Genomic DNA, 26,207 nt, shown 5'->3' on the forward strand with positions numbered 1-26,207 from the left:
GCGACTTAGAATCATAGGCAGCGCAACAGCGCTGCCTAAGTATAGAACGATGTTGGCACAATGTATTATTTATTCATTTTTTTTTCTTTAGACCAGGTCACTTTGTATCGAAGGAGTTGTCGTCGAAAAGGGTTCATTCGATTGGAAATTGGAGTGGCTTGTGCCCTTTTTAATAGTCGAAAGTCATTGGAATGCAACTAATACCCCTTCCACGCCCACCATTTCCCTGAACACATCCAATCAAAATTTTGAGATAGCCATTTTGTTCAGCGTAGTTGATTTCCAGATAGAAATTATGTTTTTGAGGAGGACACTGCCCCACAGCCCTCAGGGCAAGGGTTGTAAGTTATGCCCTGGGGGCTTGTTAGGTTTTTTTTTTTAGAAAGCGTTGTCTTAGAAACTTCAAAAAGGGGTCTTTCGATTGGAAATTCAAAGGGCTAGTGCCCTTTTTAATAGTCAAAAGTGATTAGAGGGCAACTAATCCCCTCTCTCACGCCCATCGTTTCCCCAAACATATCCAATCAAACTTTCGAGACAGCCATTTTGTTCAACGTAGTTGAAAGTTCTGGAAACTATGTCTTTGAGGATGACAAACCCCTCCCCCCCCCACACACACATCCCTCAGGGCAAGGGTTGTAATTTATCCCCTGGGAGCATATAAAGTGGTTTTAGACAGCTTTGTCTCCGATAAATCAAAAAGGGCTCAATCGGTTGGAAATTGGAAGGGCTAGTGCCTTCTTTAATTGTCGAAAGTGATTGGAAGGCTTGACATTTTTATAGTAAAGATCGATGTGGGTACAATGTATTATTATTTTTTTCTTCTTTTTTTTTGTTTAGACCAGGGCACTTCGTATCGAAGGAGTTGTCTTAGGAACTTCAAAAAGGGCTCATTCGATTGAAATTAGAAAGGGGTAATGTCCTTTTTAATAGTCGAAAGGGATTGGAGGACAACTAGTCCCACGCCCACCCTCCCATTTTCCCATTATGTTTAAAAACTAAATGTTGCCTTAAGATTTAATCAAAATAATGCTAATTCCTAATAAGGCATCTCAGCAGTATCCCAAGAACGACTGAAGGCATTATGTTCAGACTTTCAGTGCTACTTCTGCTCTTAAAATTTAACCAAATCAAAATAGCGTAAGTGTATACAGGCTATCAAAGAAAGTAAACCGATTTTTTTTTGCGAATGGTATCCAGTTTTCTATTTCAGGTCAACTAGAGGAGGTATGAAACTAAATTAAAGAGATTTTTTAAAGGGTGTATGTTGTTAAAAATTGATGAAAATTTTTCTCCAGCATACAAAAAGCAGGCTAAACTATAAAGTCTTAAAAAAAACTAAAAGATTTAAAGAATTATTTCTTTTTCCCTTGAAAGAATATGCCAATATAAAACGAACAGAAATTAGTTAAAAAAAAACTTTTTTCCAGAAAACAAGTTTTTCAAAGAAAAGTTAAGAACTCCAATGAACCAAAAATGAGCAAAAATAAAATCAAATAATCTACCAAGCATGAAACTACAACACATCAGTATTGATAAATAAATGGAATCCAAAACGAATAGAAATTACAATGAATAACTGAGACAATCTCAAAACGAGCAGAAATTAACATAAGTAGGGCTCAAACCCCCTATGCCTTCCCAAGGCCAGAACATAATTTGCACTTCACTGAAAAAAATACAGATGAATGTGCATTGTCAGTTTAATATACATATACTGATATTTAGTAATCAAAATGTTAATATTATTTGATTTATTAAAGTTATGGAAGAAAGAACATTTATATTTCTTCAGTAAAGTGCAAATTATGTTCTGGCCTTGGGAAGGGTTTTGAGCCCTACTATGTTAATTTCTGCTTGTTTTGAGTTTGACTCGGTTATTTATTGTAAGTTCTGTTTGTTTTGGGTTTCATTTATTTATCGATGCTGATTTGTGGTAGTTTCACGCTTAGTAGATTATTTGATTTTATTTTTGCTCATTTTTGGTTTAATAGAGTTCTTTACTTTTCTTTGAAAAACTTATTTTGTGTAAAGTTTTTTAAATTAATTATGTGCACATTAATTATAATGTGCACTGCTTGAAGAAGAATTAAGGTCTCTTAAAGCGATTAATGCTTAAATTACTCCAAAACTTATACATAGCTTTTATGATTATTTTCTGCTTTATATGGTTATTATACTGCAAAAGATTATATAGAGCAGAAAAAGTAAAAATTCTAGTTTTCTGGATTTCAAAATTATTTATTCCATAGGCTAGTTTTTAAATTTTCTGCAGGTTAAAGATGTTTTTTTGCCTTAAATTTGGATACAAAGAGAAAAAAACATCTTTTCCAATTCTGTTTTGGCAGAAAAAATGTTAAAAAATTCAGTTCCTGAGTTTGAAAATTGTTTGTTTTGAATTGTATGTAATGAAGGTGTGATTTTTGCCTAATTTGTATGCTAAGCTGCACAACGGTCCTTCTCAGGGCCATTTAACACACTTAACGCTCAAAATCCTACATCTTCATATAGATCAGGATAATAAAATTGTCATGATAATAAAACAACTGTTGGATTGGGCATTTTCTCTGCATGACTTGTATACCTGCAAGCCCTGGATTAAACGGAAAAAAAAAACTTTTCGTGATATCTTCATTGCAAACGAGCGTGTCTTCTTGGGTCCTAAGATATTCCCAAGCATATATAAGTAACAATGGGTTTATTTAAAAAAAAAAAAAATATATATATACATCATCGATTCCCTGAAGCAATGCTTGTGCGGGAGAAAACCCACCTAATAAATAAAAAATAAAAAAACCAAGAAACCAAAAAAAAAAAAAAAAAAGAAATAGAAATTATGAGACTACTGAGCGTATACATTTTGTACACGATGAATGTACAACATATTTTGTTTTTCTTAGTATTGTGTTAAAGGAAATGATGCTCACAATCACTAGTCACCATAATGAAATTGCCTTAGCTGAAACAAAATTCAGTCTCTTCAAAAATAAAATATATAATGACAGATAGAAAAAAGGGATAGTAATTGTGAAATGTGGCTCCCTTCAGGGGTGTCACAATAGTAATTTGTTTAAATGCATTGCGGTGCTTTATAACGAATCATTGCTATTTTTAAAAATAATTTAGAGACTTGATTCATTGATTTGAAAAAGCTGTATGCCATATGAGCTTTTATGCCATATTAAACACAGCTCGATTAATGTCGAAAGATAAATCTTTCGACATTAGTAAAATGCTAGATGTTTACACATTATACTTACTATGCTGGGGAGCTACCTTGATCATGAAGGAGGTGCTCTCAGAGCATAGCCTTTTCATTGCACTTCGGATTGGCCTCTGTGATTACCCCAAATGGGGATAACTTAGCAGCGTAATTTTTTATTGTGGGAGACTGCGTTTCGAGCAGGCCCCTGTCCACACATTGGACAATATTTTTCTTTGGGCCCTTTGCACATGTCATACATCTTGCAGTTTAAAGTAAATACTAGGAAAGTCTATGTTGTTAAGAGAATAATGCAACATTTAAAATTGATCATTGAGCCCCCTTTGAAAAGATTAATTTCTTCATAAACTTATATGTTTGAAATATTATGGAAGAATTGTGCCTCAAATCTCAAGCATAATAGAGAATTGGTTGTATACATTTTGTATTGGTTGAGCATAGAGCATATTTAGTTTTCTTAATCTTGTGTTCAATGACCAGTCGCCATAATTAAATTGCCGTAGCTGATTGAATTCTTGATGCATTCTGTTTGGAAAATACTCTGTAATTACTAATTGTCAATTTGTTGCTTTAAAAGTGTATTAAAAAAACCCTGACAATCCAATTTTTGCCAGTGTTGAGCGTTACTATGAGTTTTTTTTAGCCCTAAAAAGAGTTATTGGGCAATTTAGTATAAGAACATATGTATAGGCAAAAAAGACCACCTTGATTTACACAGAATTTTAACAAAAAATAATTTTCCAATTGAGGAGCACAAAATTTTCATCCTTTCTTCTGCCAAAAGAAATCTGGAAACAAAAGATGTTTTTTTCTTCTCTTTATATCCATATTTAAAGCCAAAAAACATCTTTAATAAAAAACGAACATATACGCAAACCTACAAGAATTAAAATCTAGCTTAACAAATAGATAATTTTGATATCCAAAAACTCAACTTAGAGGTCTGAATGTAGAGTGGCTGAATTCCCCCATCGTCGGAGGTTTAAAAGAGGTTTCATCTTTTTTTAATATTTCAACTATTCTCGCGCCAGTCTATGGCCCTTCTTTTCGGTATTTCGTACCTCTTGTAAATTGTGAGGCACAATTTGCTTGTTTAAGAATTTGCAGTTACCTTTTCACATGGGGCCAAGTCAGAATCTAAAGTGGTTGAATTCTTCCATTGTCGCAGGTTTGATCTTGTAGCTTCAAAATTTGCAACTCGTTCAATTTCCTCCACTAATCTTTTCAACTTTCCACTTGCTGACATGTTTCCTAGATTGTAAAATTTGCTTTAACTCTAATCACAATAAAGTAAAAATGACGTCAACTCCTTTTGCTAAAACAAACAGTTATTTCACAACTAAAATCTCTTTCAATAGCCAATTGTTTCTTATAAGGTGTCTGCTTAACAACTGGCAGACAATTGATGGATGGCTGCTATGTTTATACTATCGTCGGAAACTTAAGTTCCTTAAAAAAAAGTCTCCGCGAAGTTTTGCTTGTATAAATACAGGCTGAATTTTGTGAAAGCTATTCAGTTGAAAATTGGATTTCTTTAAAGAACCATTTCGTTGTATTTTCGTGGCAAATGAGCGTGTTTTCTCGGATTAGTTTTGTTAGAGAAATTGAACACACAACAAAACTCTCCTTTCTGTATTCTGAAAAATACTTTTATGTACCCCCCCCCCCTGCCCCAAATTACCGTTAATCAACACTATTTATGAACACTAGTTCTGACAAATGTCAGCTAAAGGGCCAAAATCATCTCTGATTTAAGGCCACAATTTTGTCCATGTCTTGATTGGAAAATTTCCAAGCTTTAGGAACAGCTAAGGGTATTAAGCTGAAACTTTCAGTATATTGAGGAGGATTCTGAAGAGTGATTAGAGGGAAACCAGCCCCCTTACCATTTTTAGATGCCCCTTCGTCTAAATACTGATTGAAACTATGAAACCGATGTGGCTTTGGTTAGGTAAATTTATGCTTAAAAGACCTATAAGGGAAAATAAAAGGCATTTATTAATTGAGCTTGAACTTGAAAAACGGAGCTGGGAGGCAGGCTAGTCAATAAAAGAACACCAGTTGAAGACCCACACAGTCTATAAGACACGCCCCAAAGCCAATCTCAGTGTGCACTAGACCAAGAACTGCAGCGAAGAAGTTTCCAGTATTTATCAGACCTAAAATAGAAAGGATCGTAGACACTGAATTATGCAACGCATGTATTTGAAAAAAGACCAAACCTATGAATTTATCACAAGTATTTCAAAAGCGCCACAAACCCTGGGCTGCCTAACTTCCGAATGAAAAAGGAGCAACTGTGACAATTATTTTGGCAGAGAAATTGGTTAAAATTTTCAGTTCCTTAATTAGAAAATTATTAGTTTAAAAATTTTGTGTAGTTTTAATACCGTGTAAAAATTCTGTGTAGGCTTCGTTCGTTTTAATGTTTTGTCATAGAGAAACAGAACTACTTATATTATTGCAGTTTTGTCCCAACCTCGGCTAATATACCATCAACAGTAAAACGAGGGAACAGAAGTTGGATTTGAAATGCTGCAGCCCAGTGGTTAAGAAATCTCATATCGAGTTTTTCACGTAGCCGCTCAAGGTATGGGCAAAAAAACAAACAAAGTCTTTGTAAAAAAAAAGAGAAGTGTCTGAATAGGAGAATCACCAACGTTGGCCTCTTGGTATTAACAATGCGGGTGTCCCAGTACTTTCAGCTGTCTGCACTGTTTTTGCATAAAAAGAAGAAAAATCCGCGTGCAAGAAGAGGTAACTCTTCTTAACGATCAATGGATAAATGGTTATCTATTGATAACCATTTTCATGGTTATCAATACCTCTTGTTGCGCCATAGACATTCGTTTTGGCCTTGTTCAGTTGTAGTAACTGCAGGTTCTGGAAGTTTGTTTATAATATCCAATCTACCCACCGATAGTTAAAAAGAGTTACCTCTTGTTGTACTATAGACATTCGTTTTGGCCTTATTCAGTAATCTTTTTGCTCTTCACCTATTTACTATCGCCTCCAATTTGCCATTAACATATAATCTGTCACACATATAATCTAAACCGTTCAAAATCAATTTTTCTGCACCAGTAATCAAGTGTGTGATGGGATATACATTGAATATTTATACCATATAAAACATTGAGACTAGAGAATTTCATTTTTTACTTGAGAAGCAGTATTTATTTTTCTACTTTATTTTAGCTTTCTTTTGAAATATCTGCCCTCTCTACTGTTTTTTTTTCGATTGAGGATCAATCGAATCGATCCTGAATTTTAAAACATCCCGAGAAAATTTAAATTTCCTCCCAAAATCTCATCAATTTTTGCAAAAAATTGAACTAAATCATCTTCTCCATCTCCGCACATTAGAAAAAAAAAAGAACCCACCTTTGATCTAACCCTTCCAAAAGTGATCTCTTATCACAAAGTAGTAAAAAATCCCTCTTACTGATATTATCCACCTTTATCCCTCCTCATTAACCCTTACCATAAAAAAAGTTTCTCCCATCATACTTCCTCTTAGCATACGGTGAGGGAAACGGGAAAGCCGATAACTTTGCAATTTCTGAATTTCCTCATTCTATAAAATAACCCTTCTTTTTTTGGCTACCACAAGTCTTTGGTAGCCCTAATCCTTTCCCATTATTCCACAAACTAGCTTCTCTACAAATTTCTAAAATATGTTTTACTTGGCTAACGCAAGAAACACTTCTCCCATCTCCCATGCACTGGTCTTATCTTGCTACTGAAAATCTTCTTCAATTAAGTTAATGGCACTTGGGCCTATATCTCGTGCACTGCTTCTCAACACACTCCACATCACACTTACTCCATCTACCATTCGATGAAGCATTGCACCATAGATACAAAACACATAGATTTTGTAATTCACTGCTATTCACATGAAAATTTTCACTAACCTTATCACTAAATGTTAGAAGGATATACGGAAGGATAATTTAGTCATATATTGAAAGATATATTTCGGATTTTTAATTTTTTTTTTTTCATAAAATGAGAGGAGAAATTGGAGGGTTCTTGAATCTGGATCAAAAGAATTCTCAAATTCAGTAGGATTCGATATTTTAAAACTCAAATACAAAATTTGCAGGGATTTTAACGCATTTTTGCCAGATTTTACCTACCTTTAGGATGTTTTTTTTCTGTTCTTAGAACATCGGTCCATCCCTTTTTTAATCACACAATTGCATAAAAGTTGCATAAGCTAGGGCCTCAGTGCAACTGAGTAAGTTTAAGAGATTTACCTTTGTTATGCTAGATGCAAATTAGACATTAAACTGCGCAAACGGAACTTGAAATCAAAATGTTTAATTAGAATCATAATAAAACAGTTATTCCCAACCCCAAACCCCACCTTTTTTAACTGATTCCTTATTAAATTGTCTCTGCCTATTGGTGGCGCTTGCATCTCCTTTGGCTGTAATTCTTTTTCGTATGTCCATCGCTTCTTGCTTCGCCAAAGATTTCTTTATTTTTTCTTTGATAACCTCAGGAGGAATCGTTGAGGCACTTCTAAGGCTTGCAGCATATTCCCCTCTTCTTTGCCTTACGTCTGACCAGTCGACTGAAAGAAAACTTTTCACAGTAAATATACAAACAAACACTAACCCGTGAATAAAGACACCTTTGATGAAACTAGGAACAGGTAAGTGGTCACAGAGGGGGGGGGGGGGGGAGATTAAAGAGACCTTCCTGAAATTTATCGGAACAATAACCCTCTCCTCCCTTTCCTTCTTAAATGTACTGGTTGTGCGCATCTTATCAAATTAGTACTGAATGGACATTGTTATTGTTGTTTCATTCTCCGTACGAATTTGAAACTGAAAACATGAAGATGAGAACCCCTAAAAAAACAAACAACAATGTCTTACCAATCGACTTTACTACTCTATCAAAAAAGGCGGATAGCCATTCCCTGGAAATTACCTCGAAGTGTTCACAAGTTTGAAAGCTATTTTAAGTTGCAAGTCTTGTACTATGAATCGTAGTTCACACATGCATCTTGAGCAATTAGTTTTTAATCTTGACTATATTAAAGATGAAGTTAAACAAAACATCTTAAAAAGATATTAATAGCTTGACCACGCAAGTCAGGAGGAGGGAGTAATGCCCCTCCCTAGGTTTTCAAAAACACCTTATTTTTGAATCTTTATTAAAAAATTAAAACAAATTTTTGTCATTTCGCTATTTCCAGACATTGATACCGCTGCGAGAATCCTCTTTAATTCGCAAGTTAAATCATATATCTCCTGGTTCTCTGATAATATGGATGTCAACTATTCTTTAATATCTGTTGCAACTTTCTAAAATTTTCAATAAAGGAGGAAATACCATTATGGAACCAAATACATAGGGAGCTAAACCACTACTTGATCTCAAGTTCCTTTATGCTTACTATTGCGCATGTTCTGTGTTTCGTCAATCAACTCCACACGGACCTTTCCAAGGCCATAAAAAGTAATTATTTTTATGTCTTGGATTCTATTTTCCTATCACCTCTGAAACTTGTATGGAAAACAAGAAACAAATTTGGAAAAATGAGCAACAAACATGTCTTATTAAACTTTTTTTTAAATAGTCCCGAATTTGAAAATGTTCATACCATCACTGTCAGGTTCTGCAACAGGCAATTCCTCTTGAAGACCAAGTCTGTTTTTCAGTTCCTCATTTGTCATAGTCCCTGCATCTCTTGATAATAAATGTTCTTCCTTCAAACAATTGTCCTTCATAAAAAAATCTACAAAGTAAAATGAGATATAGTCACTAATAGCTATTCATTTAATATGAAACGAAGATAAATTATGGTTAAGCATTGAGAAGCGTTTGCTGCAATAAACGAACCTCTATGACATAAAATGGATCAAATTCAACTTCTACATTTCTGCGTTAGAACACTTGATTGATTTTACTTTATACGTTATTTTAATAATATTTTTTCAAAGTACTAAGATAAAGTAATTAAAGCTCATTGACTTCTGCAAATCCACTTTTGGAGATACGAAATAATTGTGGTTTAGTGTTAGTTTGAATTTAATAGTTTATAAGGTAACTATTTTGCTTTTGCATTGGAGTTGTCTTTTGCAGTTAGATTAGGAATTGCTTAAATGATACTATTTTTAAATAGAGAGAGGACTTCTCTATTCAATTCTTTGCAAGATTCTGGGTTAGCACCCTTCTCAACCCTTTACTCTACATGCTAAATTTGAACAGTTGTTCACCGAAAATATTTATGAATGTAAGAGATATGTTAGAGTATTTATTCTTAAAGCATTGGGGCTAAACGTCGAAATTTAGCGTAGAGAGAGAGGGGGGGGGGGGTGAAGATGGGATAGACCCACTTATATAGGAATAATTTCTGTTACCTTTAAGTTTTAATTTTTGCTGTTTACTTTAAAGTGAAAAAACTTGTTTTTTTTATATCAATTTCGGTTCGATTTTAATACCATACGCGGAATAACGCTAATATAAGGATTGACCTAATATTAGGACTAATATTGACTAATATTAGGAGGATTGACCCCCCCCCCACCTAATTCTATCCGCTATTACAAACTTTTGTAGAGCAATAAATTGAGAAATAGGACACAATTAGCGTATTTGCTTTTCGAAAAAATATAATTTCCCACAAATAAACCGTGTCTCCGCGAAAAGATTAGATTTCGCCCCCTCAGTGCCCACACTGCACGCTTCATCCTATATTAATCCATGTATGTATTCTTCCTAATGAAGAAAGGTCAGATATTAAGTCTAGGACAATAATCGAATAGTCATCTGAATATTACTTCAATTCATCTGAAGCATCTCAATCATATGTATTTGTCTTCAGTTTACCTGACGCCCCAAATGGAAATTTTGAAAATACGGACCTAAAATACCCTCTTGAGGTCTTAGGGTCCCCGTCCCCATAGCATAATCAACTGAAAAAAAACCTAATATATGGTGTGTAACTATGAGATACTTTATGCCCGTTAGTTTCATTGGCTATACGATCCATCCTAACTGGTAATTTTTTATGGACTCCGTGTGTGTTTAGAGATGAATAGCATACTACACGCCTCTGTGGTTTCTCAGACTGAGAAGCTACATAAATACCCTTTCGAGAGTTCTTAGAATTTTTGTTCAATAGCAAGTTGGACTGTTCGGACCAAAATAGTTTTTTATAGGCCGGATTCTAAAATTCAGTACTTTCCTATGGCGTGATCTACTTTGTTACTTAAAAAGGGTACTAGATCTTTAAATAATCATTTCAACAATCTACGGCTATTGGTTCGATACGAAAACCCTCAAAAAATAAAAGCATGAATGGCCGTCTTTCTGTGGAAAAATAAGAAATAACATATTTTGATACTGATCGAAATATTAAAAATAAATTTTAGTGTCATCATTTCTATCCTTTTCAAAAAGAGGTCTTCAACCAAATCTTTTTTAAAGGGATACCTCCCAACTCTCCTCCTTCTGTGCAAGTAGGTACGTGAATGTAATTTTCTATGATACGCTTTATATAAATTTGCAGTACGAAGCAGCATCTATCACCCGCAGCACCTCCTTCTCGGGAAAAATGCAAAATTCACATTTTTGTAGCTAAAGACTTGAAACTTCCGTAGTATGTTTATCGGGTATGTTGAATTTTATGGTAGAATTTTCACCAAGGTCACTCGCCTTTTTAGGGGTCTTCCACCCTCTCCCCCTTTTTGGAGATCAAAAATTTGACAGCTTTTCTCAGCCTCGTAAATTCTGGTGCGTAACAAAAATCAATTAATTTTAAATATTAAGAATCATTATAAAAAGCCAATTATTTTATGTATATATGTTACTAAAGGTTCTTTTTTAGAGTTTTGGTTAACTTCACCACAAGCCACTCCTTAATGTGTTTCGTTACCACGAACTACTTGAGAAATGACAAACTATTTTGGCTACGGAGTAGTAGGAACCTCAATGTTTTAGAAGCCTAGTTGATGCAAGCCCATTAATGCATGTTGCTCCTCGACTGTCTATTTATTTTCGATTATCGAAAATAAGTTTCGAATCTATTTATTCGAATATCTACCTATTTTGAGAACAAATACTTTATTGTCCCAAACAAATTTTTTTTGAAAATCCCGCCGAATCAATTCATTTACTCAATTAGCGATGTTTGACATTTTGGAAATTTGCAAAATAACAGATTACAGCAACGTAAAGAAAGAACAGAAGAAACTAATTATCACCTTTCATGGCGTTTTCAAGTCCCTTTTGAAGTTCGTCAATATTATCTTCCTTATTATTGCTTCCTTTCTCATCAGTTTCCTTATCCTTGCTGTAAAATTTGGAATCTTCTTTGACATTTTTGTCTTCTTTCACATCAGTTTCAGGTTCACTTTCTTCATTACTGTCATATTCTTCTGATTCCTCTTGCTCTTCTCTTGGTAAGTCTGCCGATTCTCCGATCACTGATTTGATAAAACCACTGGCACTAACTTCAACATCAATTTCGTCATCTCGCCTAAGATATACAGTCGGCATTTAATATAATCCAAAGAGTTGTTTTCCAATGTGTGCTGCAGGGTTGCCAACGCGGTACAATTGTACCGTTTTTGGTACAATTTAGAGGTCCTGGCACAGTACGGTACATTTGGAATTTTTTTGGTACAATCAGATTTCCCGGTACATTTAGGTTTTACATTTAGGTTTACCTTTTGACTCAAATATCTGTTCCAAGTTTTAAATTATTGAAAATTATCTTATTGTTATGGCAAATTTTTAACCTATAGTTCCGATGGTACAAATTACTTTCTTGCGGTACAATTTTAATCAGAAAACTGGTACAGTTTATTTCTAAGCGTTGGTAACATTGGTGTGCTGTTCAAAAAGAACACCTGTACTGACTTTATACTAACGAGAACTATACAAATTTACACCAGTCAAATGAGAGGATCGACAAACAAAATTTAAAATTTCGTCCCCCCACCCCTCTCTTTCTAAGCCTCAATGTAAACTTAAAAAAAAACAAAAAAAAAAACACAAACAAATTATACTTCAGAAAAGTTTTAAATTAAAGTGGCTATAAAACAGATTTGGACAGCAGAGGATATAGCAGTACAGGTAACGTATATAAATCCTATACAAACCGTAACGGGAACAAAGATGCAAAATAGAGGCAAAAAGGAACAACTATGTCAAAATCGAAATTAAATTAGAGATACTTAATAAAAATGTGATAAAAACATTGTAGAATATATCAGTTTTAGAGCTGGACAGGAAAGGAAGCTTTTAGTATTAATTAAAAAAAAAACTTTCCAAAAAATAAGTTTGTAAAAAAAAAATAAATAAATAAATAATCATATTAAAATTGAGACGGGCATAAATAGGTTCCTATAACGATTCAAACTTAAAATGACCGTCAAAGAATAAATTAAACCCAAAGCTAGCAGAAATTGAAATAAATAATTATTAAAAACATAAAGATAAAAGATAAACAAAAGATAACTATTTATGAATAAATAGACCTAAACAGAATAAAAATTAAATTAAATACTCACGTCAAACTTAAAACAAACAAAAATTACAACAAACAGGAGTTTGGCTACAGCCCCCTCCTCCTTTCCTAACCATAGACGTTATAGGGCCTATTGTGTCCTTTTGCGTTTTATTGAAAACTTTATTTTGGACCCTATGCTTTAAATTTTCAAGACGTCGACGAGAATTGAAAAGTAAATCACTATAATAGTCAAGATTACTGGAAAAAACTATTGAAAATAAACTGAATATTTAATATATAATGATATCAATTAGTGGAAATATCAGCAATTCAAGATTTTGTTTAAGTATGTTATAAATATAAAAAAAAAACATGTTCATTATACATTTTGTTTTCAGTAAAGGCCAAATCACTTAATAGGCTTAAGAACTTACAGTTAAGGGAAGGGGGAGAGGGTAGTAGCTTAAGTATTGTATGTAGTAATTTTTGTTCATTTCAAGGTTCATTTGAGCGATCAATTTAATTTTTACTTGATTCATCTATTCATCCATATTAGTATGTGTTGTCTTTATGTTTGCTATGATCACTTATTTTAATTTCTGTTCGTTTTGGGTTTTATTTCTTCCTTGATAGCAATTTCTGGGTGCTTTGTTTGAATTATTACAGGCCTTTATTTCTGTCCGTCTTAAGCTTAATATGGCTCTTTACTTTTCTTTGAAAACTTTCTTTTCCGGAGTTTTTTAAGTTAATTTCTGTTTTGTTTTTGATGGCCAAAGTTTAAGTATTTGTCAATTTAATGAGTAATTCTCGACTTTTAGAGACATTCGGCTTAAAAAAAGAAAAGAAAAAATAGTCGATTCTGATTTAGATTCTTAAGTTGCATAAGGTGATATGACCATTTTCTTTGAGTGTATTCAATTTAATTATTGTATAAATTTTGTTCAACATGAAATCTAGGTTTGGAAAGATTCTTGAACTAAGATTCCAATTCAACAGTAATTTACAGATAGGTACAAAAAAATCCTCCTGGAAGAATGTTCAAATTATTATATATGAATGAAAACAAACAGAACAAAGAACATATAGTAGAGACACATTCAGTTCTATTCATTTGTAACTCTTCAAACTTTTTCATTTGTGACTTTTACTTGAGTGATGACTAGATGTGGTTTGGGAAAAAAATCGTTGCGCTAACCTGGATACACATAGTGTCTTATGGCTTAGTTCAATATTCTCTGGAAATTCAAACTTAATATCCTAGCCATTTTTTATATATTTACACATGCACCCTTTTGGCAATACTGACGCAAATAGTATCTTTTGATTTATTTCAACCCCTATCTCAACATTCCTCAAAAGTTTCAAATAAATGCCATTAGCCTTGAGATATTGCAGTTACGCCCTTTGGACAACCAGGATTCACATAGTGTCTTTTGATTAAGTTCAACATCCCCCTCAATATTCACTTAATGTTTCAGCTTAATATCCTTCCCTAACTGTTCTTGGAATGCTGATGATGCGGTGTTTTGGCAATTTGGATATACATTTATAGCGTCCTTTGATTTTAACATCCCCTGAAAGTTTCAACTTAATACACGTAGCCGTTCCTGAGATCAATACAGATATACCAAAATACAACCTTTTCACACTTTGAATGTAGTTAGTGTCTTTTGATTAGTGCAGCACCCCTCTCAATATTCTCTGTTATTTTTGGACACTACAAGGGTAAAAAATTCCCCTCTTTCACAATGATAAATCTTGTATGTAAACGTTGGGCAAACTGCATAACTTACAACGCTTTTCCTAGGGTCTATGGGGGCATGATACATCTGATGCCATAGCTATTAGAACTTTAGACTATTTTGAACAAGTGGGGATTTTAAAATTCTGATCAATACTGAGGGGGTCAGGCATCTAAAAAGAACGAGGAGGGGCCCTTTACCCTCCAAGTACTTTTCAACACCCACCTCAACATGCTCTGAAAGTTTCAACTTAACACCCTCAGCCATTCCTGAGATATTGCTGATGCAACTTTTTGACAACCAGCAGGCAAATAGTGTGTGTTGTTGAAAACTCCCCTCAAGTCGCAATCCCCCCAAGTCGCAGTCGCGAGTTGTCGCATCCGGAGTCGTAAATAGTCGTAGTCACAGTCACAAGTATTCAAAGTCGCAATCCCAAGTAGCCTTAGTCACAGTCGCATTCTCAAGTAGTCGTAGGCGCTATTAGTTGCAGTCGTAGTGAGAAGTAGTCACAACCGCAATAAGTTACAGTAGGAGTCGCAAATAGTCGTAGTCACAAGTAATCACAATTACAAGTAGTCGCATTTATCATAGTCGCAATCACAAATATTTACAGTCACGAGCAGCTGCGCTCGCAGCCGCAGTAGTAATAGTGGCCCTGAAAGTTTCAAGTTAATGCCCTTAGCCGTTCCTAAGATATTGCAGATGCGCCCTTTTGATAACCTGAATCCATATAGTATCTTTTGATTTAGTTCAATATCCCCCTCAATATCCCCTAAAGCTTTATCTTAATACCCTTAGCCTTTCCAGACACACCCAGGGTCAGACATTCTCTTCTTTCCCAATGATAAATTCAGTGCGTAAACAATGGGCAAATTACATAATTTACAATCATTTCCTCGGGGGCTGTCGTGGCATGGCATAACCGGTGGCAGTAGTAATAGTGGCCCTGAAAGTTTCAAGTTAATGCCCTTAGCCGTTCCTAAGATATTGCAGATGCGCCCTTTTGATAACCTGAATCCATATAGTATCTTTTGATTTAGTTCAATATCCCCCTTAATATTCCCTAAAGCTTTATCTTAATACCCTTAGCCTTTCCAGACACACCCAGGGTCAGACATTCTCTTCTTTCCCAATGATAAATTCAGTGCGTAAACAATGGGCAAATTACATAATTTACAATCATTTCCTCGGGGGCTGTCGCGGCATGGCATAACCGGTGGCATAGCAACTAGATCTTTCGACAATTTTGAACAAAGTTGTTATTTCTAAATTTTAATCAGTATAGAGGGGGACATCTAAAAAGGACGAGAAGGGGGCCCTTTGTCCTCCAAGCAGTTTTCAACATCCACCTCAACATACCCTGAAAGTTTCAACTTAGTGCCCTAGGCGGTTCCTGGGATATGGCTGATGCGACCTTCTGACAAACAGCATGCAAATAGAGAGTTTTGATTTCGTTCAACATTTCCTGAAAGCAATCGTATTCACAATCGCAAATAGTCACAGTCGCAGTCGCAAGTAGTCGTAGTCGAAATCACAATTCAAGTTAATACCCTTAGTCGTTCCTAATATTTAGCTGTCCGCGCAGATAGGCCCGTTTGGATGCGTAGTGTCTTTTGATTAGTTCAAAATTTCCCCTTAACACCCCCTAAAGTTTCACCTTAATACCTTTAGCCTTTTCGGACACACCCAGGATCAGGATAAAACATTCTCCCTTTTGCACTGTAACATCCTGTATAGAAATAATAGATTTTTTTTTTTAATTTACAGCTTCCACCCTTGGGGCAATGGGGTGCATGGCATCCCTGAAGGCACAAGTATTAAAACTTTCGACAATTTTAATGAAAATGGATTTTTTTTTTTATTTCAATCAGTGTTGGGGAAGGGGCATCTAAAAGAGGCAAGTCGGGGGCTGATTGTCCCCGATCACTCTCCAAAACCCTCTTAAAAATGCCCTGGAGCTTTCGACTTAATACCTTTAGCCGTTTCTGAGATATTGCTGATACGCCTCTTTGACAATCAGCATACACATAGTGTTTCTTTAATATCCCCCTCAATATTTCCTTAAAGTAGTCACAAGTAGAAGTAGTCGCAGCTTCAAGTAGTTGTAGTTATAGTCGGGAGAAGCGGCAGTCAAAAGTAGTCATAGTCGAATGTTGCAAGTAGTCAAAGTAGTCACTGCTGCAAGTAGTCGCAGTTGCAGTAGCAGTAGTATCGGCCCTGATATTGCAGATATGCCATTTTGATAACTGGATGCACATAATGTCTTTTTATTTAGTTCAACATAACCCATCAATATTCCCTGAAGTTTCATCTTAATACCCTTGGTCTTTTCGGACACACGCAGGATCAAACATTCCCCTCTTTCTCAACGATAAATCGTGTATGTGAACAATGGGCAATTTGTAGAATTTACTACCCTTGCCCCTAGGGCTGTAGAAGGCAGGGCATCCCCGGAGGCAAGGCCTTTTGACCATTTTGAAGAAAATAGCATTTTCAATATTTTGATCAGTCTTGCAGGCGAGACGGCATCTAAAAGGAGCAAGGGTGGCTGGTTGACCTCCAATCACTCTTCAACAACCCTTTCACCAGGCCCTGAAAAGTTCAACGTAATAACTTCAGGCGATCCTGAGATTCAGCTGATACATCCTTTTGACAACCAGTTGGCACATAGTTTGTTTTGATTTTGTTAAAAATTCCCCTCAGTACCAACTGAAAGTTTCACCTTAAAGACCTAAGCCTTTTTTGAGACCCAGAATTAAACAGGTCCCCTTTACCCAATAAAAACCCTATATATAAACAAGGGGCAACTTGCAAAACTTATAGCCCTTGCACCAGGGGCAAGGGAACTAAAAAGATTGTGGGAAGGGGGGGGGGTACCCCTTGATCACTTTCGACTCTTAAAATACCACTAGGTTTTTCAATTTTCAATCGAATGAGTTCTCTCGAAGTTTCTACCACCATCCCTTCCGTATGAAGTGGCTCTGGAAAAATAATCATAGGCAGCGCGCTAGCGCTGCCTAAGTAAAGAACGATGTTGGCACAATGTGTTTTTTTTTCTCCATACCCGGGCACTTCGTATCGAAGGAGTTGACGTAGAAACTTCGAAAAGGGCTTATTCGATTGGAAATTGGAGTGGCTAGTGCCCTTTTTAATAGTCGAAAGTGATTGGAGGGCAATTAGGCCCCCCCCACGAACATCATTCCCCAAACACATCCAGTCAAAATTTTGAGATAGCCATTTTGTTCAGCGTAATTGATTTCCAGATAGAAAATACGTTTTTGATGAGGATACTCCTCCACAACCCTCGGGGCAAGGGTTTTAAGTTACGCCCTGGGGGCATATAAGGTTTTTATAGAAGACACTGTCCTAGAAACTTCAAAAGGGGCTCATTCGATTGGAAATTCAAAGGGCTAGTGCCCTTTTTAATAGTCGAAAGTGATTGGAGGGCAACTAACCCCCCTCCCCCCACGCCAATCATACCCCCAAACACATCCAATCAAAATGTCGAGATAGCCATTTTGTTCAGCGTAGTTGATTTCCAGATAGAAAATATGTTTTAGAGGAGGATACTCCTCCACAACCCTCGGGGCAAGGGTTGTAAGTTATGCCCTAGAGGCATATAAGGCTTTTATAGAAGGCGTTGTCGTAGAAACTTTAAAAAAGGCTCATTCGATTGGAAATTCAAAGGGCTAGTGCCCTTTTTAATAGTTGAAAGTAATTGGCAGGCAACTAACACCCCTTCCACGCCCACCATTTCCCCAAACACATCCAATCAAAATTTTGAGATAGCCATTTTGTTCCACGCAGTTAAAGTTCAGGAAATTATACCTTTGAGCAGGACACTCCCCCCACAGTCTTAAGAGCAAAGGTTATAGTTATGCCCTCGGGGCATATAAGTTTTTATTGAAATCTTTGTCGTAGAAACTTGAAAAAGGGCTCATTCGATTGGAAATTCAAAGGTATAGTGCCCAATTTAATAGTCGAAAGTGATTTGATTGGCAACCCCCCTCTCTCGCCCATCATTCCCCCAAACACATCCAATCAAAATTTTGAGATAGCCATTTTGTTCCAGCTAGAAAACTTGTTTTTGAGGAGGACACTCCCCCACAACCCTGAGGGCAAGGGTTTTAAGTTATGCCCTGGGGCATATAAGGTTTTTAGAGAAGGCGTTGTCGCAGTAACTTCAAAACAAGCTCATCCGATTGGAAATTCAAAGGGCTAGTACCCTTTTTATTTGTCGAAAGTGATTGGAGTACAACTAGACCTCCCCCCCCTCCATGCCCATCATTCTCCCAAACACATCCAATCAAAATTTTGAGATAGCCATTTTGTTCAGCGTAGCTGATTTCCAGATAGAAAATATGTTTTTGAGGAGGACACTCCCCCACAACCCTCAGGCCAAGAGTTTTAATTTATGCCCTGGGGGCATACAAGGTTTTTATAGAAGGCGTTGTCGTAGAAACTTCAGAAAGGACTCATTGGATTGGAAATTCAAAGGGCTAGTGCCCTTTTTAATAGTCGAAAGTGATTGGAGGGCAACTAGCCCCCCCCCCCCCCACGCCCATCCTTTCCGAGATAGCCATTTTGTTGAGCGTAGTTGATTTCGAGATAGAAAATATGTTTTTGAGGAGGACACTCCCCCAGAGCCCTAAGGGCAAGGGTTTTAAGTTATGCCCTGGGGGCATATAAGGTTTTTATAGAAGGCGTTGTTGTAGAAACTTCAAAAGGAGCTCATTCGTTTGGAAATTCAAAGGGCTAGTTCCCTTTTTAATAGTAGAAAGTGATGGGAGGGCAAAGAGCCCCTCCCCCAAGCCCATCATTCCCCCAAACATATCCAATCAACATTTTTAGATAGCCATTTTATTCAACGTATTTGAAAGTTTTGGAAATTAGGTCTTTAAGGATGAAAACCCCTCCCCCCACAGCCCCCGGTGCGAGGGTTGTAAGTTATCCCCTGAGGGCATGTAAGTTTTTTATAGATAGAGTTGTCGTAGAAACTTCAAAAGGGCTCATTCAATTGGAAATTGAAAGGGCTAGTGCCTTTTTTTATAGTTGAAAGTGATTTGATAGCGACTAACGCGCGCTAACGCTGCCTAAGTAAAGAAAGATGTGGGCACAATGTGTGTTTTTTTTTTCTCCATACCCAGGCTCTTCGTATCGAAGGAGTTGTCGAAGAAACTTCGAAAAGGGCTCATTCGATTGGAAATTGGAGTGGCTAGTGCCATTTTTAATAGTCGAAAGTAATTGGAGGGCTACTAGCCCCCCCCCCCACCCCATGCCCATCATTCCCCCAAACACATCCAATCAAAATTTTGAGATAGCCATTTTGTTCAGCGTAGTTGATGTCCAGATAGATAATATGTTTGTGAGGAGGACACTCCCCCACAACCCTCAGGGCAAGGGTTTTAAGTTCCGCCCTGGGTGGATATAAGGTTTTTATAAAAAGCGTTGACGTAGAAAGTTCAAAAAGGGCTCATTCGATTGGAAATTCCAAGGACTAGAGCTCTTTTCAGTAGTTAAAAGTGATTGGAGGGCAACTAGCCCACCCCCCCTCCCCCACGCACATTATTCCCCCAAATACATCCAATCAAAATTTTGAGAGAGCCATTTTATTCAACGCAGTTGAAAGTTTTCGAAATTAGGTCTTTAAGGATGAATACCGCTCCCCCCAGAGCCCTCAGGGCAAGGGTTGTACCTGGGGGCATATAAAGTTTTTATTGAAAGTGTTGTCGTAGAAACTTCAAAAGGGTCCATTCGATCGGAAATTGGAGTGGCTAGTGCCCTTTTTAATAGTCGAAAGTGATTGGAGGGCAACTAGCCCCCCCCCCACGCCCCTCCTTCCCCCAAACATATCCACTGAAAATTTTGTGGTAGCCATTTTGTTCAGCGTAGTTGATTTCCAGATAGAAAATATGTTTGTGAGGAGGACACTCCCCCAAAACCTTCGGGGCAAGGGTTTTAAGTTATGCCCTGGGGGCATATAAGGTTTTTACAGAAGGCGTTGTCGTATAAACTTCAAAAAAGGCTCATTCGATTGGAAATTCGAAGGGATAGTGCCCTTTTTAATAGTCGAAAGTGATTGGAGGGCAACTAGCCCCCCCCCCCCTCCTACGCCCATCATTCCCCAAAACACATCCAATCCAAATTTTCAGATAGCCATTTTGTTCAGCGTAATTGATTTCCGCATAGAAAATATGTTTTTGAGGAGGACACTCCCCCACAACCCTCAGGGCAAGGGTTTTAAGTTATGCCGTGGGGGGCATACAAGGTTCTTATAGAAAGCGTTGTCATAAAAATTTCAAAAGGGACTCATTTGATTGGAAATTGAAAGGGCTAGTGCCCTTTTTAATATTCGAAAGTGATTGGAGGGCAACTGCCCCCCCCCCTCCCCCACGCCCATTATTCCCCCAAATACATCCAATTAAAATTTTTCGATAGCCATTTTGTTCAACGTAGTAGAAAGTTCTGGAAATTATGTCTTTAAGGATTACTACCACTCCCCCCACAGCCTTCAGGGCAAGGGTTGTAAGTTATGCCCTGGGGGCATATAAAGTTTTTATTGAAAGCGTTGTCGTAGAAACTTCATAAGGGCTCATTCAATTGGAAATTGAAATGGCTAGTGCCTTTTTTTATATTTGAAAGTGATTGGATAGCGGCTGACGCGCGCTAGTGCTGCCTAAGTAAAGAACGATGTGGGCACAATGTGTTTTTTTTTCTCCATACCCGGGCACTTCGTATCGAAGAAGTCGTCGCAGAAAGTTCTAAAAGGGCTCATTTGATAGAAAATCTGAGTGGTTAATTCTCTTTTTAATTGTCGAAGGTAATTGGAGGGCAACTAGCCCCCCCCCACGCCCATCATTCCCCCTAACATATCCAATGAAAATTGTGAGATAGCCATTTTGTTCAGCATAGTTGTTTTCCAGATAGAAAATATGTTTTTGAGGAGGACACTCCCCCACAACCCTCGGGGCAAGGGTTTTAAGTTATGCCCTGGGGGCATATAAGGTTTTTATAGAAGGCGTTGTCGTAGAAACTTCAAACAAGGCTCAATCGATTGGAAATTCGATGGGCTAATTCCCTTTTTAATAGTATAAAGTTATTGGAAGGCAAAATGCCCCCCCCCCCCCTACGCCCATCATTCCCCCAAACACATTCAATCAAAATTTTGAGATAGCTTTTGTGTTCAGCGTAGTTGATTTCCTGATAAAAATATGTTTTTGAGGAGGACACTCCCCCACAACCCTCAGGGCAAGGGTTTTAAGTTATGCCGTGGGGGCATATAAGGTTTTATAGAAGGCGCTGTCATAGAAACTTCAAAAAAGGCTTATTCGATTAGAAAATTCAAAGGACTAGTGACCTTTTTAATAGTCGAAAGTGATTGGAGGGCAACTAGCCCCCCCCCCTACGCCCATCATTTCCCCAAACACATCCAATTAAAATTTTGAGATAGCCAGAAACTTCGCAGAAACTTCAAACAAAGCTCATTCGATTGGAAATTCAAAGGAATAGTGTCCTTTTTAATAGTCGAAAGTGATTGGAGGGCAACTAGCCCCCCCCCTCCACGCCCGTCATCCCCCCAAACATATCCAATAAAAAATTTTAGATAGCCATTTTGTTCAGCGTAGTTGATTTCCAGATAGAAAATATATTTTTGAGGAGGACATTCCCTCACAACCCTGAGGGCAAGGATTATAAGTAATGCCCTGGGGCATATAAGGTTTTTTATTGAAATCTTTGTCGTAGAAACTTGAAAAAGGGCTCATTCGATTTGAAATTCAAAGAGCTAGTAGCCTACCCTTTTTAATAGTCGAAAAAGATTTGAGGGCAACTAACTCCCCTCTCACGCCCACCTTTTCCCCCAACACATAAAATCAAAATTTTTAGATAGACATTTTATTCAACGTAGTTGAAAGTTTTGGAAATTAGGTCTTTAAGGATGACAACCCCTTCCCCCACAGCCCTCAGGGTAAGGGTTGTAAGTTATGCCCTGGGGGCATATAAAGTTTTTAATGAAAGGCAGCTAGCCCCCCCTCCCACGCCCATTATTCCCCCAAACACATCCAATCAAAATTTGAGATAGCCATTTTGTTCAGCGTAGTTGATTTCCAGATAGAAAATATGTTTTTGAGGAGGACACTCCCCCACAACCCTCAGAACAAGGGTTTTAAGTTATGCCCTGGTTGCATATAAGGTTTTTATAGAAGGCGTTGTCGTAGAAACTTCAAAACAGGCTCATTCAATTGAAAATTCAAAGGGCTAGTGCCCTTTTTAATATTCTAAAGTGATTACATGGCAACTAGCCCCCTCCGCCCCATGCCCATCATTCCCCCAAACACAGCCAATCAAAATTTTGAGATAGCCATTTTGTTCAGCGTAGGCTAGTTGATTTCCAGATAGAAAATAGGTTTTTAAGGAGGATACTGCCCCACAGCCCTCAAGGCAAGGGATTTAAGTTACGTCCAGAGGACATATAATGCTTTATAGAAGGTGTTGTCGTAGAAACTTCAAAACAGGCTCATTCGATTGGAAATTCTAAGGGCTAGTGCCCTTTGTAATCGTCGAAACTGATTGAAGGGCAACTAACCCCCTCCCCCCACCCCCATCAGTCCCCCAAATATATCCAATACAAATTTTGAGATAGCCATTTCTTTCGACTTAGCCTAGTTGATTTACATATAGAAAATAAGTTTTTGAGGAGGACAATCCCCCAAACCTCTCAATGCACGGGTTTTAAGTCAGACCCTGGGGACATATACGGTTTTTATTGAAGGCGTTGTCGTAGAAACTTCAAAAAAAGCTCATTCAACTGGAAATTCAAAGGGCTAGTGCCCTTTTTAATAGTCGAAAGCGATTGGAGGGCAACTAGCCCCCCCCCCACACCCATAATTCCTCCATACACATCCAATAAAAATTTTGAGATAGCCATTTTGTTCAGCGTAGTTGATCTCCACATAGAAAATATGTTTTTGAGGAGGATACTCCCCCACAGCCCTCAGCGCAAGGGTTTGAAGTTATGCCCTGGGGGCATATAAGGTTTTTATAGAAGGCGTTGTCGTAGAAACTTCAAAAAAGGGCTCATTCAATTTGAAATTCAAAGGGCTAGTGCCCTTTTTAATAATCGAATAGGCGCAAAACCCCTATGCCTTCCCAAGCCAGAACAAAATTTGCACTTTACTGAAAAAATACAAATGAATGTGCATTGTCAGTTTAATATACAGATACTGATATTTAGTAATCAAATGTTAATATTATTTGATTTATTAAAGTTATAAAAGTAAAAACATTTATTTTTTTCAGTAAAGTGCAAATTTTGTTCTGGCCTTGGGAAGGCATAGGGGGTTTTGCTCCCAATTTGTGTTAATTTCTGCTCGTTTTGAGTTTGACTCGGTTATTTATTGTAATGACTGTTCGTTTTGGGTTTCATTTATTTATCGATGCTGACTTGTGGTAGTTTCACGCTTGGTAGATTATTTTATTTCATTTTTGCTCATTTTTTGTTTAATGGAGTTCTTTACTTTTCTTTTAAAAACTTATTTTGTGGAAAAAGTTTTCTTAATTAATAATAGATAAATGATAAATAATATATTGAAGCCTTATGGCTCTCTACTATATGCAACGCTAAAGCATTGCTTCTGTTTGAAGGGGTTTATTCCTAATTCCGTCCTATACAGTATCTCTGAGCGTTTATAAAAGCTGTTTTATTCTTTTATCTGTTGCATGTCCAGGTCAATTACAGCTCTGTAACTAAACTGTTGCAGAGAGAAAGAGTCGTATAAGTGTTTCCTGCTTACAGAATGCGGTAATGACAATATTGTATGCACCGGAGGTTGGCCTATTCAGTTAACCTATGCCTCCTAAAGGTCACAACTAAGCGTAGAGTAACTTCAGATGCTGGCATTCGATTACGCCTACTACTACTACATGTCAATGTTTTGCTATCTTCAGGTATTCGGAACGGCTGACAGACCATTGCTGCTTTGGTCAGCCATACGGTCACTTTCAACCAGTTTATACAGAAGAAAATCTAACAAAACATCTGAGGGTGTATGTGACGGTACTGTTTAGCCCGAGAAGAGCATGCTTAATCGTCTGCAGTAGCTACTTATTGCTGACGAAGTCACGCCATCTCAGGCCTTCAATCCTACGAAGAATTTTTTTCTCAACTAAGTCAAAGACTTAGAGTGCTGCGACTATGTAGAGCCAGGTTACGGCTCCCGAAAGAATCACACAACCGACTAGGGTGTCAAACATTCCATGTTTTGTACAGAAGCTTACGGGTTAATCTACCCAAAGTGCGTTACTCTGCTTTAATTAGTTTCGCTTAAGTTTTAGAAAGGAGCAAGCATCATCGGTAATGACTGAGCCAAGATGTGTCAAGTTCCTGACTCAACTCTGTGTGGTGTTCTATACTGGACCACTTTGATGTTAGTAACGGGGCCGAGGGCTAATATTATCAAAAGATGGGTCGAAGACCATGATCTTAGTTGTGACCGATTTCACCTACAGTACTATTTTCATAGCTTCTTCCTGCAATATGAGTAGCGTTTGCATTAGCTATTCCATAGAGTCCATCGAAAGGATCAGATCATTTGGGAAAGTCACCGTGCCCTATTTTTGTTCTTAATCCAACAGTTAAAATTATTTAAGTTATTTGGAAACATAGGTAAAGCAAAAAAGAGATCAAAAGAAAATCCCAATGACTTTCATTAGTAGCTACTTTAGACACCCAAAATACCTCCTCGATCTAAAGTGCATTTAGATAGAGAAACATACACAGCAGAAGTAAATAAGGCGAGAAATGCCCTTAAAGGGAAGTGCTTTTCGGGCAAAAACCGAATTAATACAATAATTAAGTTTTTTAATAAACTCCACGTGGGCATGTACCCTTCTACGATATCTGAACTCACTGAAAAGCTTTAACAGCAAAGAATGGCTTATTGGAGCCAACATTTTTCGTGAAACACAATAAAAAACACGTTCTTTTTTTACTATTTACCCAATGTTTTCTCAATCTTGTAACTGCTTTAACTTTACTAGCGCCATAATTTTTTGATTACTAAAATAAAAATTCCATTGCTAAAGAAAGCAAAGAAAACATTCGGATCTTGAATCTTTCCAGAATATTCCTAATCTATGCTTTCCTATTTGAGGTCATTTAATATCTTTAAAAAATTTGAAATAGATATAAGAAATACAAAGAGTTTTGAGAACTTAAAAAAAGTGGCAACAGAAAATAAAAGAACTGACTTACACAATATCACTAAAAACTGGGTGGAATTCGCTTTCAAAGTTGAACTTTCTCTTAAAATAGTCGATAATACACCTCACATCACGATTGAAATACCTAAAAGAAGAAAAGGATTTAAAAAAAAAAAAAAAAAAAAAAAAAAAATTTGGAGAAAATTTTATATTAGAAGAACCCACAAAAATAACCCTAAAAAAAACCAATTAATAAAACTTTGGGGGGATATCAACTCCATTATATGGCAACACAGTATAGTTAGTTGAAATGAATGCTTTTTAAGGAGATCTTTCGGTTGTAAAATCCTTAACTGATTGTTAATAGAAGCTTTGTTACTCAAGACAATAAGGGAAATTAAAATAATAACAGAACAAGCCGAAAGACATAAATTAAAAATCAGAAGATGAAAAATTGAGCGTATTTGAAATAGACGTATCACTACTATTGCTACTAACTCATCGTGGTATCAAACCATACAAGAAAAATATAGAAGCCCACTCTCCTCTACTTCTTCAATATGTCCAGAGC

At 36.9% G+C, this 26,207-nt stretch overlaps 1 protein-coding gene and 1 non-coding gene across 3 annotated transcripts in view; one reads left to right on the plus strand and one right to left on the minus strand.

The window, feature by feature from the left end:
* RIOK2 (RIO kinase 2) overlaps window positions 1-26,207 on the minus strand; it is a 102,324-nt gene that overhangs the window by 41,796 nt on the left and 34,321 nt on the right. Inside the window, exons 6-10 of one of the 2 annotated variants that reach the window (XM_089089752.1) lie at window positions 25,689-25,781; window positions 11,446-11,720; window positions 8,841-8,975; window positions 7,593-7,802; window positions 4,332-4,471 (exon numbers count right to left, since the gene is read on the minus strand). In XM_089089752.1, the coding sequence (XP_088945878.1) occupies window positions 4,332-4,471; window positions 7,593-7,802; window positions 8,841-8,975; window positions 11,446-11,720; window positions 25,689-25,781 (853 nt within the window). Of the gene's footprint in view, window positions 1-4,331; window positions 4,472-7,531; window positions 7,803-8,840; window positions 8,976-11,445; window positions 11,721-25,688; window positions 25,782-26,207 lie in introns of those variants that run through there. The other variant, XM_089089753.1, reaches the window with a different exon arrangement.
* LOC148952305 (U1 spliceosomal RNA) lies at window positions 3,250-3,410 on the plus strand. The gene has a single exon (XR_016141821.1). It is a non-coding gene; the product is annotated as a U1 spliceosomal RNA (small nuclear RNA).

Source organism: Artemia sp. Qi Xiang Cuo, chromosome 5 (assembly GCF_049724085.1).
Source record: "Artemia sp. Qi Xiang Cuo chromosome 5, ASM4972408v1, whole genome shotgun sequence".
Taxonomy (NCBI): Eukaryota; Metazoa; Arthropoda; class Branchiopoda; order Anostraca; family Artemiidae; genus Artemia; species Artemia sp. Qi Xiang Cuo.